This window comes from Rhamphochromis sp. 'chilingali', assembly GCF_963969265.1.
Source record: "Rhamphochromis sp. 'chilingali' genome assembly, chromosome: 14".
Taxonomy (NCBI): domain Eukaryota; kingdom Metazoa; phylum Chordata; class Actinopteri; order Cichliformes; family Cichlidae; genus Rhamphochromis; species Rhamphochromis sp. 'chilingali'.
Window position 1 is genome coordinate 29,773,060 of NC_137941.1, and position 18,630 is coordinate 29,791,689.

The window sequence follows — 18,630 nt, forward strand, 5'->3', positions numbered from 1 at the left end:
GAGAGGCAGAGAGGCAGAGAGAGAGAGAGAGAGACGTGCACGACGGCAGGGTCTGGTGTCTGTCAGCGGCCGGTGGAGCCTGGGACAGCAGGGGGGGATAGAAGTGAGTCGGGGGGTAGTCGTCAAACTAGGTTATGACATGAAATAATAAGAAATAAAGAAAGCGCTTATTGGTTTGATATTTCATCTTCAGCAATTAACCGGGCATTGAGGTAGAAATTTGGAGCCACATTATTGAGAACCAACTGAATTTTTGTTGGCAGCAAAGCCAGAGCTCTTTATCCCAGAGTAAAAAGACAAGCTCCCATACCTGAGTCCTCTCTACAGGTCATTGTTGTTACTTCACCAGGATCCGGAGCTCTAAAGCAGAAACAGTGAGTTTGGTTTCTACTGCTGGTCAGACTTTAAACCAGGTGTTGTTCCAAAAAAGTGATTTCCTATGTGTGTGTGTGTGTTTTATGTGTAATGTCTTTGCTTATATTGGAGAATAGACTAAAGACGACAGGATTTATGAAGGGTTTGTTTCTGCTGCCCTCTTGGCCAGATCAGTTAAAGCAAAAGTGAGCCTTTTTAGCTGGATAGAAAAAGATAAAAGTCACTTTGTCAAAAGCTCCAGTTTCTGCCTTGTGATAGAAATTCAGTTAAATTCTTAGGTAGTTTAGCGCCAAATCACAACAGCTGTTCCATCGTGCTGGTTTATATTGCACAATAAAACAGAGAAAACCCCAAAAATCTGATGCATAAGCACACAGTGGGATTGAAAAACTCCCCTTTAGCAGTATGACATTTCTGCAGCAGAACCAGGCTCAGGGAGGGGCACCCATCTACTGTGACCGGCTGTGGGTGAGGGGAGTAAGACAACAAAGACACACTGTGGAAGAGAGCCAGAGATTAATGGGTTAACCCTATAATTAATGAGAGATATTTTTGATGTATGTTTCACAGATTATAGGCCAACAGGTCATTTTCAACAGCTTAAATCTGAACATCTGATCAGTTATTTGTTTCTTCAGTGACACATCACACTGTAACAGGGTGTGCTTTACTACTTCTGCCTTGAAAAACCTCAGTGGAGCCAGCTTTAGGTTTAATACAGAGATCAATATTTTACCACTGAGCAGAATCTCACTCTGCAGTGTTCCTAAACCTGCTAACTCACTTCACTCAGGAGTCAAACTGACGCTTTGCTTTTTTCCTCCACCAGGCACACACTCTTATAAAACAATGAAAACAAGTACAGTAAAATTGGGCTTTTAACTGAGGTTCATTTATCCAACAAAACGCTTGAAGTCAATCAAAAATAATAAGGTTTAAACAACTAAAAGGGACTAAAATGTTCGGAACTCTGAATAATTAAGTTAGGAATACATTTCTTTTGATGCACATTTACACAGCTTTTAATGTGTTTACATATTATAAGCATCTACATTCCTAGTGCAGTGAAATGTCCACTTGTAAAACTCTTTTCTTACTTACACAGATCTATGCAGTAATAATGACACTAGTTTGTTGCGGCAGCCTCACTGTACTTCCATGGTTATACAAGACTTGTATATTGGATGTGCTTTGTGTTTGTATTAATGAGACAGTCATTGAGAGAGAGAAAAAAATGGAGGACATCATTAACCTGCAAAAATGTAACCTTTGTTACCCTCCTAATAATGACTCACAGTCCTGTCAGGTTTGGCACCCGTGGACATGGCCCGATGCTGTTTTTTTCTATTCTTTCTTGGCTTGGCGGTGATGTTCTGAAGAATTTTTTATTCATAATTACATTTGTCTGTCATCAGTGATCCCTCAGTAGTCTCAAGGCTTTTGTTGTTGCTGAGCTCATCAGTGCATATTGCACCAGAGTGTTGACTGACCACAGTAACTAGAGTTTTTCTTTTTTCAAAGCTTAATGATGTCCTCCTGCAGAAATACTTGACAGAAAATGTAAGTGCCCAGTCTCAGAAGTAAGGACCCTTTTACTGCTGTTACACTGGCATTTTTAGATTAAATATGGCAACCCATGCAGCAGCCAGCTGCAATAAGTGGTCAAAAAATGAAATTTCTTCAAACGCTATGACTGTTTTAATAAGCATTAGTAAATGATTACCTAATCTATAATGAGTTAAGCCATCGCATACAATCTTTCCACTTAGTGAAAGCAGAAAATACATGCCTGTTCCTGACAAGCAGGATCAATACAGTACATTATCATTAAATTAAATATAGTTGCAGTCAGATAGACACATTAGGCAGATGAATGAGTCGTATGGCCTTCTTTATTTTTGTAACACTTTATGCCAATGCCAAAAAAACCCACACAGATATAGATGGAAATAGGCACCAATCCCAGTGGAGAAATATAAATATATGCGGATAATAAATTCTTCAGCAGCAGTAGAAGCAGGCTGTAACCTTGGCAGGAGAGTTGACAGGGAGCTTCAGTCCCAGTGGGCAGCCAGAGTGGGAAAATAGAAAGCTGCAGCAGAGACATCCACTGGGGACAAGCATCACATTTCATATACACGACGCAAGGAGGCCTGCAAGGCCTGAGATGGGGCTTAAAGCATGTAGCCTGGTAACACACAGTGAGGTAAAACACATCTGTATGTGTGAAGCTTCCTGTTTCTGGTTGGTAAGTTGCTGAGAAGTTTGAAATGTGTTATCAAACATGCAGGCTGACGGTGAGGAAGCAGGTGGTATCTGAGCTGGATATCTGGCGTCCCCTGGTGGTGGCTCAGGGCACATGCAATCGATCAATTTAAAGTGTACTACATGCAACTATGAACATGTTAGTCAGCTAAAACAAAGCAATAATGAAAATTGAACAAAATAAAGTCATATGTATATATATATATATATATATATATATATATATATATATATATATATATATATATATATAGAGAGAGAGAGAGAGAGAGAGAGAGAGATATACAGGTATATAGTTTCAACACTTTTGCATTTGGCTACTGACAATAAAATAAATAACATATAATATGACAGAATATAGTATATCATAAAAAAGTCATATATAAATAAATAATAATGATAAAAAATTAAAATGATTAAAAAGAAAAAAGTGCAGAAATATACAAAGGAAAACAATTGAATGTTTTTATTAAATGTTGAAATGAATACTCCCAGCTATTTGGGTACTTCTGGCTGTTTTTTTTTTTTTAATTATTACTTTTGTATCATAAAGTATAAAAGAGTTTACGAGCCACAGAAGCACATTTTACCCCATCACGCAGTAAAACCCTTCCTGCATGCCTTCGAGTTCCTTCACTGACCTCTCCCAGCAGCACCATCAGCACATTTTTTTTCTTTTTGTTTTTCTTTCTCTTTACTTTGTTGTGCTCTTGCACCCGATTTTAATTACGTTGCTGACACTGTGGCTCACAAATAACCCATGGGAAAATCCAACATCCTCCTGCTCATCAGGTGAGTCAGATTTCCACATAGAAAGAGACAGAGCTGACATTCGCAGCCCTGCTGTTCCTCATTCCTCGCGTCTAGCAGCGGTCTGTGCTGTGAAAGCAAAGCAGCTGACAAACTGTCCTGTGTACTGTACAGATTTCAGGGGCAAATCCTGTACACTGTATTCACACTGACGCTTGCTTTTGTTTATATTAGACAGTATATGAGTATAATAAATGGGTTATAATATGTTGTAAAGCTGGTGTAAATAGGGAACAAAGAATGCATTAATGACTTTACTTAGAGCTTGAGACAGCTGTAATGATATAAAATATTTCTGACAAATACTGTGCTTTAATCAGTTCCTTAAAAAGCTGGTCTTAGTTTATTCCAACTTCATTGTAGTAAATAATAAACTAGTCACTACTTGGTTTTTTGATGCTTACAAATGCTAAATAGAGGAAGTTTGACGTTGACCACATGGACTGTACATACAGGGATCATATGCTCTGGCAATTACCATAATTTCCATCATGACAAAATATGATTAATAATGTGGTGCTACTACTTATGTTACGCCACTCATATCAATTAAGGTTACAAAATACCCTGATTTTAATTCCATTTGAACTTTAACCTTCTTTATCCCATTTATCTGCTTTCTTTTCAGCTTTTTTATTTATTTATTTATTTTTACATTATGCTAGTATCATTCAAACACTAAAATATAGTTAATCCTGTCACTCTGTAATTCTTTCATAAACAACAAATTACAATCAAGTTATAATTTACATTTATGCACGGTCAGTATGCATGGAGGGAGTCAGGAAAGAGATCCAACAGTGAGTGTCTACAGCTATCTGTAAAACATGGTGGAGGCTGTGTAATGGTTTGGGTTTGCATTTCAGCCAGTGGTGTTTGATGTCTTGTTACAATCAAAAATAGAGTTGCATTTTCATCCACCATGTAGTTCCATGTAGGCCTGTACACGTTTCAACAAACTGCTGCACCTATTTCCCATTTTCCTAGCAAAATATAAAGAAATGGGGGCTGACTCTAATACACAGTACTATATACTGTTTGAATGACAGCATGAAAATGACACATACTAAACTCCAATCAAGTATTTACCAGCTGAAAGAAAATAGGAACTCCATTTGGTGTATACTCTGATTTATTCACAGCATTAGATTAAACCTATTCATGCATTTATAACCTCAACATGATAACATTATGCAAAACCATTAAAAAGGTTAAAATGTTGCTTTAATAATATTAGAATAAGCCGTTCTATCTGATCTATATCAGTTTGACAACATGAGTGTCTACAGACATGCTGTAGCGGTAGGGTTGCCAACCGTCCCTTAAAAAACGGAATCGTCCCGTATTTCGAAACAAAAGCACACGTCCCGTATTGAGCTAATAAGGGACGCACTTTGTCCCGTAATACAGTGAGAATCAAAAGTAGTCTATAACTTTTAATGGAATTAACGCTTTGTTTGAAAACATAATTCCCAGCCCCTCTCCTGCTTTGTGACCAATGAGCTGACAGCACACTTATGACAATTCGAGTATGACAATTCAGATTACCGCTCATCTCATTGGTCGAGGAAAGGTCGCTTGCGGAGAAAATACCGGAAGACAACAGATGACCACAACAAGAAGCATGGCCAACAGGGAAACAAACGCCGACACTGCGGTGCAAGTCTCGGATGACAGTACACCTAAAGCTGGGCAGACACTGTGCGATTTTTTTTCAGTCACGTTATTCAGCTCCTGCTCAAACTGCACGATTGACTCGCAGGGGTTAGAAGTTGGTAGGTCACGATGCAGGTCTCACACTATACCGCCCGATGCTCTGATGCGACCTGAGTGCTCACACTGTGTCTCCATAACATGAAGGTTATAACAGACAATCTGTCGCTCGCTCTCTCTGTCTCTCACTCACACAGACACACCACCATCAACTTTGCTAAATTGCTAATGAAAAACATTGATCAGGCAGCTGTGATTGAGCAGCAGTGTAAATCCAACTATTTTCACGGTTGTTGTGGTCGTGATAATTTTGTGAGGCCACATCGAAAAGGCTCGGATGAGCTTTCCAAAGTTCTACAAGTTGTGCCTCCATCGCTTGTGTCCAGATCACACGCTGCACAGCCGTGCTGCGCCGTCTTTTTCACCGATGTTTACGTGTTTGCGCGTGAGCAGTGTGAGCGGCTGTGGTGACACCCTCACGAGCGATTGATGATCGGGAGCTGGTCGTGAGGTGTTAATCACTTCTCGTTACCCCACGTATACTACACGACGCACGATGAAGGCCAAAATCGGTCCGATCGCCAAAACCGTCGCACGACTCAAAAATCGTCTCAAAATGGGCCAAAAATCGCACAGTGTGAGCCCAGCGTTAGAGCAGCAATGTTTGTTCCCCTCAGAGAAAGGGAAGAATGGGAAAAGGAAAACACCTGGCTGGAAAAAGTTAATATGGGCATGTGCAGTGAATATCAGCGCTATGTGGCCAGAAGTGTGATAATATAATTTATTTTGTGTAATAAACAACTGCAAGGATAGATGATTACAACAAATTGATGACTAATACATAAAAGTAATACATAGATGAATAATGATGATGAGTTATGATGCGTAATCATGGGAACAAGCGGGTTTACAAACAGGAGCAGCTGATTAGCATTAGAAAAGCTGAAATAATACCTCAACTGAAGCCAATTGTACTAAATGCACTAAATGTGCACTGTTACAAGAATATTTTTCTTTCTATTGTTTTCTATTATTTTAAGTTAAGCAGGACAGAGTTCTTTTAAAGAAAGATTTACTTATATTCTCAAAAGTTAAGCATGACAGGCTTCTGTTTAAGAAAGAGACCTGTTTTACTGTGTTAATGTTGTCATTTTGAGCTAAAAATAAATGGCTAAATTATCATTTGTTTCACATGTGTTCATATCACAAAGAATAGAATATGCATCTACTTAAATCAACTTCAAGTCAAATGGTTAAAAAAATAATTTCACACACAAAAAAAGAGCTAGAAAATTCACCACACTGGGAAGGGTGAAGACAACTGGGTTGCCCGGCCCTGGCCACGAGGTGTCCCTTATTTATTTTTCAGGGAGTTGGCAACCCTATGTAGCGGTTTAGCCTACACTGTGTGCTAATAGGTTAATACTTGCAGTATTTCTCGGGGACACGCTGGTGCAGTTTGTGGCCAGCATGCTGTGCTCCTAATGTTTTGCAGAAAAGTCTGTATTGTTCACACTTGAACTTCACTCGACCTTTACTGTATGCAGCAGTCAGCAGCTGCTGAGGAAAGAAGAATTTCCACCGAGCGTTAGGACTTTCCAGAGTGGGCGGAGCGACTGTGCAGTGCAGGAAGTACTGAGTCAGCTGTAGTTTCTGTAGTTTTTGAGGTATGTTGGTTGTCAAACACGTTCCTTGCGGTCCCGCATAAAGGGCAGGGAGTCTGCGTTTGTCTGCGAGTTTTCTCTGTGTGCTGAGCGGCAGATACTTCAGCTTCTCCGCGATGAGTCGAGCCGTGCTGGTGGATCTGCTTCACCGCTGCTGTGCATCATGCACGGGCGCTTCTCTGCTGGAGGACTCGGTTTCAGACTCGCAGGTCTTCGTGCTGTGCGGGAACACTTACCGGGAGAAAAACGGCTTCGTAGACACGTTCTTGAGCTCCTGCAAAAGTGTGCACATCCTGGACTCGAGCTCCACAGTGGAGAGTTTGTACCGTTTCAAGCAGACTTTGGACCAGCTGGACCTGAGCTCGATCACGGTCCTCACCACCGCACAGGGCAAAGAGGTGCTGGCTCATTACCAGAACCTCCTTTTTACGGCCCTATACGACTTCCAGTACAAGCAGAGACCGGTGGACGAGACTTGTCCTAGTTGCAGAGCCTCCACAGATTCGGTCTCACCTGGCGAAGAAGTGTGCGAAGAAGTGTCGACGTTTATGCAGCAGCTTCCTGCGCTGAAGGGAGAACTCACAGTTCTGAAGTCTGCGCTCATTCCAGGTCGGCTTAAGCAAAACATACTTATGAGTTTTATGGAGTTATTAAATTACTGTATAGTGAATGGAGTTTGGATTTCTCCTCCTACATCAAGGGTGTCAAACACAAGTCTCGAGGGCCAGAATCGGTCGTACAAAGACTCCAATTTGGGCCATTGAATTATTTTTAAAAATGTGAACGAGTGCATAGATTTTAAACTTTTAGGTGTATTTTTATATATTTTACAGCTTCTCCTGTTGATAAAGATCTCGCCCACTGGTAGTCATACAGTAGCAAAGTACGGTAATAAATAAACAATTAAGGTTCCTGTTAACATTAGTGCACGATATGTGAAATGAAAACAGTTTGACTTCCCCGTCCCACACTAACTATTTGGGAACAGCGTGTTTTCCATTTTCTGTAAATGGGTGTATATTTGAAAGGAAGATAGAATGAGTTTGTCTATCAAAACTTAATATGTCATACATATACTATATATTGATACTATATATTGCACAATAGTAAATTCCAGAGTCTTTAATATATGGAGGAAAAACAGTGATTCACTGCTACTTGACTGTTTAATTTTATAATAAAGTCTAATCATTTGATAACCACTTAAACTATAGTGATATATCTATTAGATAAAGAGGAAACTGAGAATGTACCAATACCCAACACCATATACCGTTGGACTCCTTTGTCCATGCAAATATGTCCTAGTGAACTGATAACAGGAGACATACAGTGGTGTGAAAAGGTTTTTCACACTGGGCCATGTAGGTTTAATTTTTTCCACCTTAATAATAAACACTTTCATTTAGAAATTGTTTACTTGTGTTATCTTTGTCTAGAATTTAAATTTATTTGATTATCTGAAACATTTAAGTGTGACAAACATACAAAAAATAGTTAATCAGGAAGGGGGGGAAACACTTTTTCACACAACTGTGCATGAGATCAGCTCATGTTATCATTTAATCCTGACATTTAATGAATTTTCTTATCATTTAGTGCACTGTGTTAAAATTTCTATTAAAGTATAATCTGTTGACAAGATGTTGGTAAATAAATACAAACTGAGCTAGAAGTAGCTTAGCATTCATTTAAATGCTATTAAATGTATTTATTTCAATGTGTTATTTTAGAAAAGCAGTTTACCTTTTTTCTCTCCCTCTTTGTCTCAGATTGTTTTGGTCATGGCTTCAGCACCCGTACAGGTGGTGTGTCCTACATCTCGACCTTATCCTCCTTGAATCTGTTCAGCAGCTGCAGGAGGAGGGACCCAGTGGCTGTGGTAATGGAGAACAGGCGCCGATTAGCCCTCCATGCTGGTTTCCATCCTCAGCCCATGCATTTAGTCAAGGTACTCAACACTATTAGAATTTTGCCCTTTAATGTATTATCTGTATTATGTAAAAAGGGTGTTGGAACATATTTGTAGTAATTAAAGCTAGAGTCTGACCAATTGGCAGCCTGCAATTATCAGCTGATATTAACTGTATGAAAAACGAAAAAGTAAAGAAGAGATTGGAGAAACAACCATGTTATGAATGTTGATGTTGCATGACTTGTCCACCAGAGGGCATCCTGCAACGTCCACATTCCAAACACAACAAACAACCAGCTGATCCAAGCTGGCAGACAGAGCGCAAATGAGCAATAAATAGCTCCGTGTAACAGACATAGAGAAACCTGTTTAGATTCTATGTGTCTGAAAGAAAAAAAATATTATATTGGAATATCGGATTTTTAAATCACCAAATATCAGACTTAAAATATCGGCTCAGCCGCACCTTAAAGTGCGAGTAGCATGTATAAAAATATATCATCTTGCATATATTAAGGTGCAAGTTTTACATATTTAATTCTGGATGCACATCTGTTTGATATAATCTTTTGTTTTTAATATTCACCAACGTATTTCACATGTTAACAAACTAAAGCAAACGAGCATTCACAGTCAAAGAAAATGAATATGCAACAGTAACAAATAATTAACAGATTACACTCATTTTTTATTTTTAGTTGTTTTTGTTTTTTTGTTTTCCAACTTCGGGACAGTTTTGTTCTGACCTCAGTGCTGAGGGTCAGTGATGTGAGATCAGTGTTTTGTTAAAGGACTGTCGGCTTGTTTTCTGAAGGTGAACCACGCTAACGATGTCTGGGTCTTGGGGAAAGCTGAGCCTGAGAGTTACGATGCAATGGTGACCAATCAGACTGGGCTCGTCTTAGCAGCTCCAGGGGCCGACTGCATGCCGCTCCTCTTTGCTGATCCCGTCGCAAAAGTTATCGGAGTCGCACATGCAGGTCAGCCCTCACTGCTTCTCAAAGTTTTGACCACTGACTGCTAATTTAGGGAACCATCATCTCATTGGGGGCCAATCAAGAAAAAAAATGCACATCAGAACTATTAGTTAGTGTTTTTAATATGTCTATGTGTGTGAAAGAGAAACTTGAGTAGAGGAACTTAAGAAGACTTTGCAGAAAGCACACACTTCAACATTCTGTGGAATCAAAGTAAATTCTTTCAGTGTTAATTATTCTATAGACTCTTTATATAATTTGTTTTAGCCTTTGGTGCCCCCTAGAGGATTTATTTATTCAAGATAAAACCAAACCGTTGAAGAGAGCGTGCAAAAGAGGCTGCAGTGGTACAACTTTACAATATGAACTCTGACGATGAAATGGCTACATTTACAGGTTGGAGAGGAACCATAATGGGGGTTGCCATGGCCACTGTGAATGCCATGGTGACAGAATTTGCTTGCCAAGTTAGCAACATTGTGGTGGCTGTGGGACCATCAGTGGGACCCTGCTGCTATACCATGGAAAGAGACCAGGCGTTGGACTTCATGAGCATCCATCCAGACTGTGTTCCTGATCCAGAATCAGCCAGACCACACGTCGACATCCGTCTCGCCAACAGGTACGGCTCACGAAACGAGAACAATAGATTAAATAGAGCTGACAAAAGTACAGAATCTCTGTGAACAAGGAAAAGAAAATAGCTCTATATTCTGTTGCCTACATTGTAGAGGGAGTCTTGGTCTGTAATGAAGAGAATGAATAGGGAAGAGGTTAAAGTGGGATTCAGCAGGTGGGGATCCCTAAAACCAATTGCAAGGTCGTAGTGTGGAGAAATGAATCACAACTCAAAATAATTTCTCTTAAGAGCTTCAGTAGATTTTCTTAAATTTCCAGTTTATCACCACTGAGCAATCTTTACCTTTAAATCTAAGCTCTCTCCTTCCTCTCCTGTCCTGTATTTCTTATCTTTCTCCATCTGTGAGTGAAGTTAGCCCTCTTTCTTTTCACTCTCTGTAAAATACAGCAGCCGGACCTTTAACACACACTGTGTGACAAACTGCACACAAACACATTGTGTGTGTTTCGCTGATAGAAACGCTGCATTTGAAATTACCTGCCACTTTTTAAAAAAATTACTCGAGTAAAGAACAGATAACTGGAAATTCTACTTAAGTACAGTAATGAAGTATTTCTACGTTATTACTTCCCACCTCTAAGATTAACCAATGAGGGAAAACTGATTGTTGCAGAGCAAGAAACAAATTTAGGATTTATTGTGGATGTTGATCGGCATTCACATAAAATTTATATTTTCTTACTAAGGTCATAAAAGCATTCTGAAGATGCCCTTTTCATTTGAGTCTGGCTCAAATTTAACCTGAATTTCAGAAAATGTTCACGATACAAATTCAAAGTGTATTTAAACAGACTAAACAGACTAGTGGATGCACTGACTACCCAGATTCTATTTTTAAGACATGTTCCAAGATGTACTAGTCTCGTTCTTTGAATATGTAAAAGGTAACTGTGGCAGCCACTCAATGATGACTCAGACTTGAACTTAAATACATCTCAGAGGAAATCATAGCTGAGTGAATTCTCCAAGTTCACTTTCATTCTGTCACTAGTGTTAGAGTGTGTTATATTTATTATGGAGTTAATCAATAAGATCAAGTAAGAGCTTCAGTTTAAGATTAAGGGTCTTCTTGCATTTACCCATTCTGGGTTGTCTGGAGAGGAGATAAGAGGAGAGAAAGGAGGTCCTTGTTTAAATTTTCAGCCATTACTATTTGAGTATGTGCTGGAAATAGTAGCTTTAAGCTTTAAGGTCTTTAATATTGAATTCATATACAGTGGGGCAAAAAAGTATTTAGTCAGCCACCGATTGTGCAAGTTCCCCCACCTAAAATGAGAATTTATTCGTAAATCAGGGTGGAAAATAAGTATTTGGTCAATAACAAAAATACAACTCAATACTTTGTAACATAACCTTTGTTGGCAATAACAGAGGTCAAACGTTTACTATAGGTCTTTACCAGGTTTGCACACACAGTAGCTGGTATTTTGGCCCATTCCTCCATGCAGATCTTCTGGAGAGCAGTGATGTTTTGGGGCTGTCGCCGAGCAACACGGACTTTCAACTCCCGCCACAGATTTTCTATGGGGTTGAGGTCTGGAGACTGGCTAGGCCACTCCAGGACTTTCAAATGCTTCTTACGGAGCCACTCCTTTGTTGCCCGGGCGGTGTGTTTTGGATCATTGTCATGTTGGAAGACCCAGCCTCGTTTCATCTTCAAAGTTCTCACTGATGGAAGGAGGTTTTGGCTCAAAATCTCACGATACATGGCCCCATTCATTCTGTCCTTAACACGGATCAGTCGTCCTGTCCCCTTGGCAGAAAAACAGCCCCATAGCATGATGTTTCCACCCCCATGCTTCACAGTAGGTATGGTGTTCTTGGGATGCAACTCAGTATTCTTCTTCCTCCAAACACGACGAGTTGAGTTTATACCAAAAAGTTCTACTTTGGTTTCATCTGACCACATGACATTCTCCCAATCCTCTGCTGTATCATCCATGTGCTCTCTGGCAAACTTCAGACGGGCCTGGACATGCACTGGCTTCAGCAGCGGAACACGTCTGGCACTGCGGGATTTGATTCCCTGCCGTTGTAGTGTGTTACTGATGGTGACCTTTGTTACTTTGGTCCCAGCTCTCTGCAGGTCATTCACCAGGTCCCCCCGTGTGGTTCTGGGATCTTTGCTCACCGTTCTCATGATCATTTTGACCCCACGGGATGAGATCTTGCGTGGAGCCCCAGATGGAGGGAGATTATCAGTGGTCTTGTATGTCTTCAATTTTCTGATGATTGCTCCCACAGTTGATTTTTTCACACCAAGCTGCTTGCCTATTGTAGATTCACTCTTCCCAGTCTGGTGCAGGTCTACAATACTTTTCCTGGTGTCCTTCGAAAGCTCTTTGGTCTTGGCCATGGCGGAGTTTGGAGTCTGACTGTTTGAGGCTGTGGACAGGTGTCTTTTATACAGATGATGAGTTCAAACAGGTGCCATTCATACAGGTAACGAGTGGGGGACAGAAAAGCTTCTTACAGAAGACGTTACAGGTCTGTGAGAGCCAGAGATTTTCCTTGTTTGAGGTGACCAAATACTTATTTTCCACCCTAATTTACGAATAAATTCTTTACAAATCCTACCATGTGGATTCATGGATTTTTTTTTCACATTCTGTCTCTCACAGTTGAAGTGTACCTCTGGTGCAAATTACTGACCTCTGTCATCATTTTAAGTGGGGGAACTTGCACAATCGGTGGCTGACTAAATACTTTTTTGCCCCACTGTATGGGATTTGTTTTTCGCTCAGCTGTGAACCAAACAATATGTCTAATTTCCCATCCCAGAGTTCTCCTCCAGAAAGGTGGCGTCCTGCCTGAGCACATCCATGACAACACGATGACGCACTGGTCCTGCGTGACGCCCTGCACCTCATGTCACCCTGAAAACTACTTCTCCCATGTCAGAGATGGGCTTAACTTTGGCACACAGGTGGGCTTCCTGTGGATCAAACAAACGAATGAATGAATGAGTGTTTAGCACACTTACCTCATATTGTTTTTTTTTTTTGTTTTGTTTTTTTTTATTAGTAATATAAACATACAAACAAAATGCACCATATATTACAGATTCAGAGAATAAACATTTCTTACATATTAGCAACTTTCATATATAGTGAAAATAAAATATAAAGATGGGGTCACATAAATTAACAGATTATTAACTCACTAAATCAAAATCTTCTACAAAGGAAACAAAAAAAGCAGCCTTTTTCTTTTTAACTAAAGTCAAAGATTTAACCAACAGGTTTAGGTCGTTTTTCCAGTGAGCCAGTGTTGGTTTAATCTTAAAAAAGCGACATTTATGTATAAAATACTTACACAAGATTAATAACACATTAACACCATAATTAGCTTTCTTTTCTTTCAAAAACACTCCAAACATTATCATATTTAAGGTAAATGGGGTAATTTGAATCCCACTGGAATAAAGCCAGGTATGAAAATCCAACCAAAATATTTGTATAAAATTGCACAAAAAGAATAGATGGTCCAAATCCTCCTCTTCTGTTTCACAAAATACACAATTACCCGTTTCTATTTTGAATCTATCACTAAGGAGTCTATTTGTTGGGTAAATTTTATTCAAGATTTTAAATTGGACTTCTTTCCCTTTAGGAGGGATAGGGAAGGTGATATAATCAGTTCTTATTTTTTCAATTTCTTCCCTTTGGAAATCTTTTAATATGTAATTACGTCTAAGTAAATTTGGAGAATAAAGACTCCTTAATGAAGATCTAAGAAACTTATTGTTGCATTTAACATCACAAAATCGAATACCATCTATATATAATTGCCTTAACTTGGGGGAGATGTCAGAATATATTATATCATTTACAACTATGTTTTTAAGTGACAATGGAATGGATTTTATAACCCGATTAAATTTACTTTTAGAACATTGGATATTAAACTTTTGGCAAAAATCTTGATGTCCTAGAACATGTCCTTCCTCATCTACAAAATGGGCAATTGCCCAAACACCTTTTGATAACCAATCTTGAATAAAAATAGATTTTCTGTTCATCAGTATATATCTATTGTTCCAAATTGGGCTATTATGTGGACTGAAATTATGTTTAAATAACATTTTCCAATAAAGAAGGACCTGTTTATGGAATTCAGAGAGTTTAGCAGGTAGCTTAGTAATTTCAAAGTCACACTTTAGGAGAAAGTCGATACCCCCTAGTGTGTTAAAGACCTTACTTGGTATAAAAAACCAAATGGAGTGTGGATTATTTAGGAAGGATTTTAACCATTTAAGTTTCAAAACACCATTCATTATGTCAAAATCAATTGCGTTTCCACCGCCTTCAATGTATGGTTTAACCAAATCATCTTTAGATATATAATGGCACTTATTCCTCCAACTAAAATTAAAATTCAAGCTATTAATTGTTTTAATAACTTTATTCGATATTGATAGAGAGTAAGCTGGATATATAAATCTAGATAAACTATCCATTTTGGTTAATAATATTCTTCCAAAAATTGTGATGTCTCTTTGTAACCACTTATTTAAGATTGTCTTACATTTGTCAACATTATCTAAAATATTTACTTTTTCTAAGACTTTGTGATCTTTTGAAATTGTGATGCCCAAATATTTTACCTCCTTCTTCACCTTTATATCGTACAGTAATTGTGAATTACACTCCTTTAATGCCAATAATTCACATTTATTTAAATTTAACTTTAAGCCTGAAGCTTTTGAGAATGTAGTGATTATTTGTTTTACCAGGGGAATCTGATGTTCATTTTTAAGAAAAGAGTAGTGTCATCCGCAAGTTGACTAATTATTAAAGAATTGTCCATAATCTCAATTCCGGCAACGCTGCTGTTTTTAATTAGAATTGCGAGCATCTCCACAACCATTATGAACAACAACGGAGAGCTTCCACACCCTTGCCTAATTCCTCTTTTGACGCTAAATCTTTTACCAGTGCCATAGCCTAATGACACAGAGCTATTTATATCATTATACAGTATATCTATTATCTTCCTAAATTTATCCCCAAATCCAAATCGAGTTAGTGTTTCTAAAATAAAAGGATGTTCTACTGAATCGAAAGCTTTATAAAAGTCCAAGAAAAGAATAAAACTGTCATCACTAATCAGATCATTGTAGTCCAGTAAGTCTAAAACCAATCTGATATTATTATGAATGTTCCTGTCTTTCAAAAACCCTGATTGTGTCTCACTAATTATACTTGAAACCCCTTGTTTGAGCCTTGTTGCAACTGAGCTAGAGAAAATTTTATAATCTGTATTTAATAAAGTTATGGGCCTTAAGTTATCCAATTGTCGTTTATCTTTGTTTGGTTTACTTACCTCATATTGTTGTCAGCTAAAGCTCCACAAAGTCAATGTGCTTTTTTGGTAAAATTACGTGGTATAAAAAATGTTAAAAGCAGCAGACAGAAAATAGCTAAAAACCAATTGTTTGCTAATTTACTGTTTGATATTTACAGCTTTAAGGATAATTTTGCATGTCCCACAGATTCTAATCTTCAAATAAACTAGAGGATTAAAGTTACAATGTGCAAAATCTCAATACTAGATGTCAGTACATAGCAGACTGCATTCAACTGAGTTCTGTTTTCGTACCGCTCCCAATTCAAATGCACAATCCTAGCTAAGGTGGCTTCCATTCATCTGTAGTGAGTGCAGGCTAGGGTTGCCAACTCCCTGAAAAATAAATAAGGGACACCTCGTGGCCAGGGCCGGGCAACCCAGTTGTCTTCACCCTTCCCAGTGTGGTAGCTCTTTTTTTGTGTGTGTGAAATTATTTTTTAACCATTTGACTTGAATTTGATTTAAGCAGATGCATATTCTTTGTGATATGACCATATGGGAAACAAATGATCATTTAGCCATTTATTTTTAGCTCAAAATGACAACATTAACACAGTAAAACAGGTCTCTTTCTTAAACAGAAGCCTGTCATGCTTAACTTTTGAGAATATAAGTAAATCTTTCTTTAAAAGAACTCTGTCCTGCTTAACTTAAAATTATATAAATTAATAGAAAACAATAGAAAGAAAAATATTCTTGTAACAGTGCACATATAGTGCATTTAGTACAATTGGCTTCAGTTGAGGTATTATTTCAGCTTTTCTAATGCTAATCAGCTGCTCCTGTTTGTAAACCCGCTTGTTCCCATGATTACGCACCTTAACTCATCATCATTATTCATCTATGTATTACTTTTATGTATTATTCATCTATTTGTTGTAATCATCCATCCTTGCAGTTGTTTATTACACAAAATAAATGATATTATCACACTTCTGGCCACATAGCGCTGATATTCACTGCACATGCCCATATTAACCTTAACCAGAGGGTTTAAACAACAAACCAGTGTTTACATACCATATCTGCTTCTGCCGTGGCCTGGTGGACAAAAAATTGGTTAAGGGTTCCCCGAGCTTTCATGCCCCTCATGTTCTTCTTGTGCCCACCACTAAGCATGCCTATGGAAAAAGTGCGCCGGCACACAGTGCAGTGCGCTTTATAGGTGTTATCGTGCACTTTCCCAGCCAGGTGTTTTCCTTTTCCCAGTCCTCCCTGTACTTTTGCAGCCTTTTTTCTTTTCTTTCTCTGAGGGGAACAAACATTGCTGCTCTAACGCTGGGCTCACACTGTGCGATTTTTGGCCCATTTTGAGCCGATTTTTGAGTCGTGCGACCGATTTGGTGATCGGCCCGATTTTGGCCTTCATCGTGCATCGTGTAGTATACGTGGGGTAACGAGAAGCGATTAACACCTCACGACCAGCTCCCGATCATCAATCGCTCGTGAGGGTGTCACCACAGCCGCTCACACTGCTCATGCGCAAACACGTAAACATCGGTGAAAAAGACGGCGCAGCACGGCTGTGCAGCGTGTGATCTGGACACAAGTGATGGAGGCACTTGTAGAACTTTGGAAAGCTCATCCGAGCCTTTTCGATGTGGCATCACAAAATTATCACGACCACAACAACCGTGAAAATAGTTGGATTTACACTGCTGCTCAATCACAGCTGCCTGATCATGTTTTTCATTAGCAATTTAGCAAAGTTGATGGTGGTGGTGGTGTGTCTGTGTGAGTGAAAGACAGAGAGAGCGAGCGACAGATTTTCTGTTATAACCTTCATGTTATGTTGGCACAGTGTGAGCACTCAGGTCGCATCAGAGCATCGGGCGGTATAGTGTGAGACCTGCATCGTGACCTACCAACTTCTAACCCCTGCGAGTCAATCGTGCAGTTTGAGCAGGAGCTGAATATCGTGACTGAAAAAAATCGCACAGTGTCTGCCCAGCTTTAGGTGTACTGTCATCCGAGACGTGCACCGCAGTGTCGGCGTTTGTTTCCCTGTTGGCCATGCTTGTTGTTGTGGTCATCTGTTGTCTTCCGGTATTTTCTCCGCAAGCGACCTTTCCTCGACCAATGAGATAATCTGAATTGTCATACTCGAATTGTCATAAGTGTGCTGTCAGCTCATTGGTCACAAAGCAGGAGAGGGGCTGGGAATTATGTTTTCAAACAAAGCGTTAATTCCATTAACATTTATAGACTACTTTTGATTCTCACTGTATTACGGGACAAAGTGCGTCCCTTATTAGCTCAATACGGGACGTGTGCTTTTGTTTCTAAATACGGGACGATTCCGTTTTTTAAGGGACGGTTGGCAACCCTAGTGCAGGCTGTCAGTCCACTGTTCACCTCAGCAGTAGCAATATGTATTGACATCTATGGACTCTAGAGGGAAACTGCAAAACTTTGTGGCTGAGTCCAATATGAGTCAGTGAAGCTCATTTCTGTCTGACAATGATACTGCAGTGTTGTTGAGGATATCGAACTTTTTGTCATTAAACACTGCCCTTTAGTAACACTTTCTTTGAAGTGGAGCTAACTTTGTTGGATTCAGAGTCTTAGCGATTAAACTCTCATACGATGTGAGAATGTAATCAAATTGTTTATCGGAGGGAAAATGTGATTTTTAGGACACTTGAGTCTAACATTAGCTAATATAGCATTAGCTTATTGCTGTTGTGTTTTAGCCAGCTCATTGTTAGCTGTCTGGAGGCCGTAGAGTCGCATGTCTAATCTGCCATCAATAAGTAATTATAATGATATCAGGAAGAAATGAACATGTTTATGCACATTTTCGTGTGTTAGAGCTCTGACTTCAGCTCAGTAGGTTCAGCTGAGGAGAAAGAGGATGACACTTGATCCAGGTATCACCTTCCCTCGCATTTTCGCTTCTTTAATGAAAACAACCACTTCTCA

General features: G+C 39.1%; 1 protein-coding gene across 1 annotated transcript; it reads left to right on the forward strand.

The window, feature by feature from the left end:
• The first annotated feature begins 5,576 nt into the window (after positions 1 to 5,576).
• lacc1 (laccase (multicopper oxidoreductase) domain containing 1) lies at positions 5,577 to 13,342 on the forward strand. The gene is made up of 5 exons (XM_080902292.1): positions 5,577 to 7,436; positions 8,600 to 8,778; positions 9,557 to 9,722; positions 10,116 to 10,341; positions 13,141 to 13,342. The coding sequence occupies exons 1-5, from the start codon at positions 6,944 to 6,946 to the stop codon at positions 13,319 to 13,321; spliced, it is 1,245 nt and encodes a 414-aa protein (XP_080758418.1). The 5' UTR covers positions 5,577 to 6,943; the 3' UTR covers positions 13,322 to 13,342.
• The last annotated feature ends 5,288 nt before the right edge of the window (positions 13,343 to 18,630 follow it).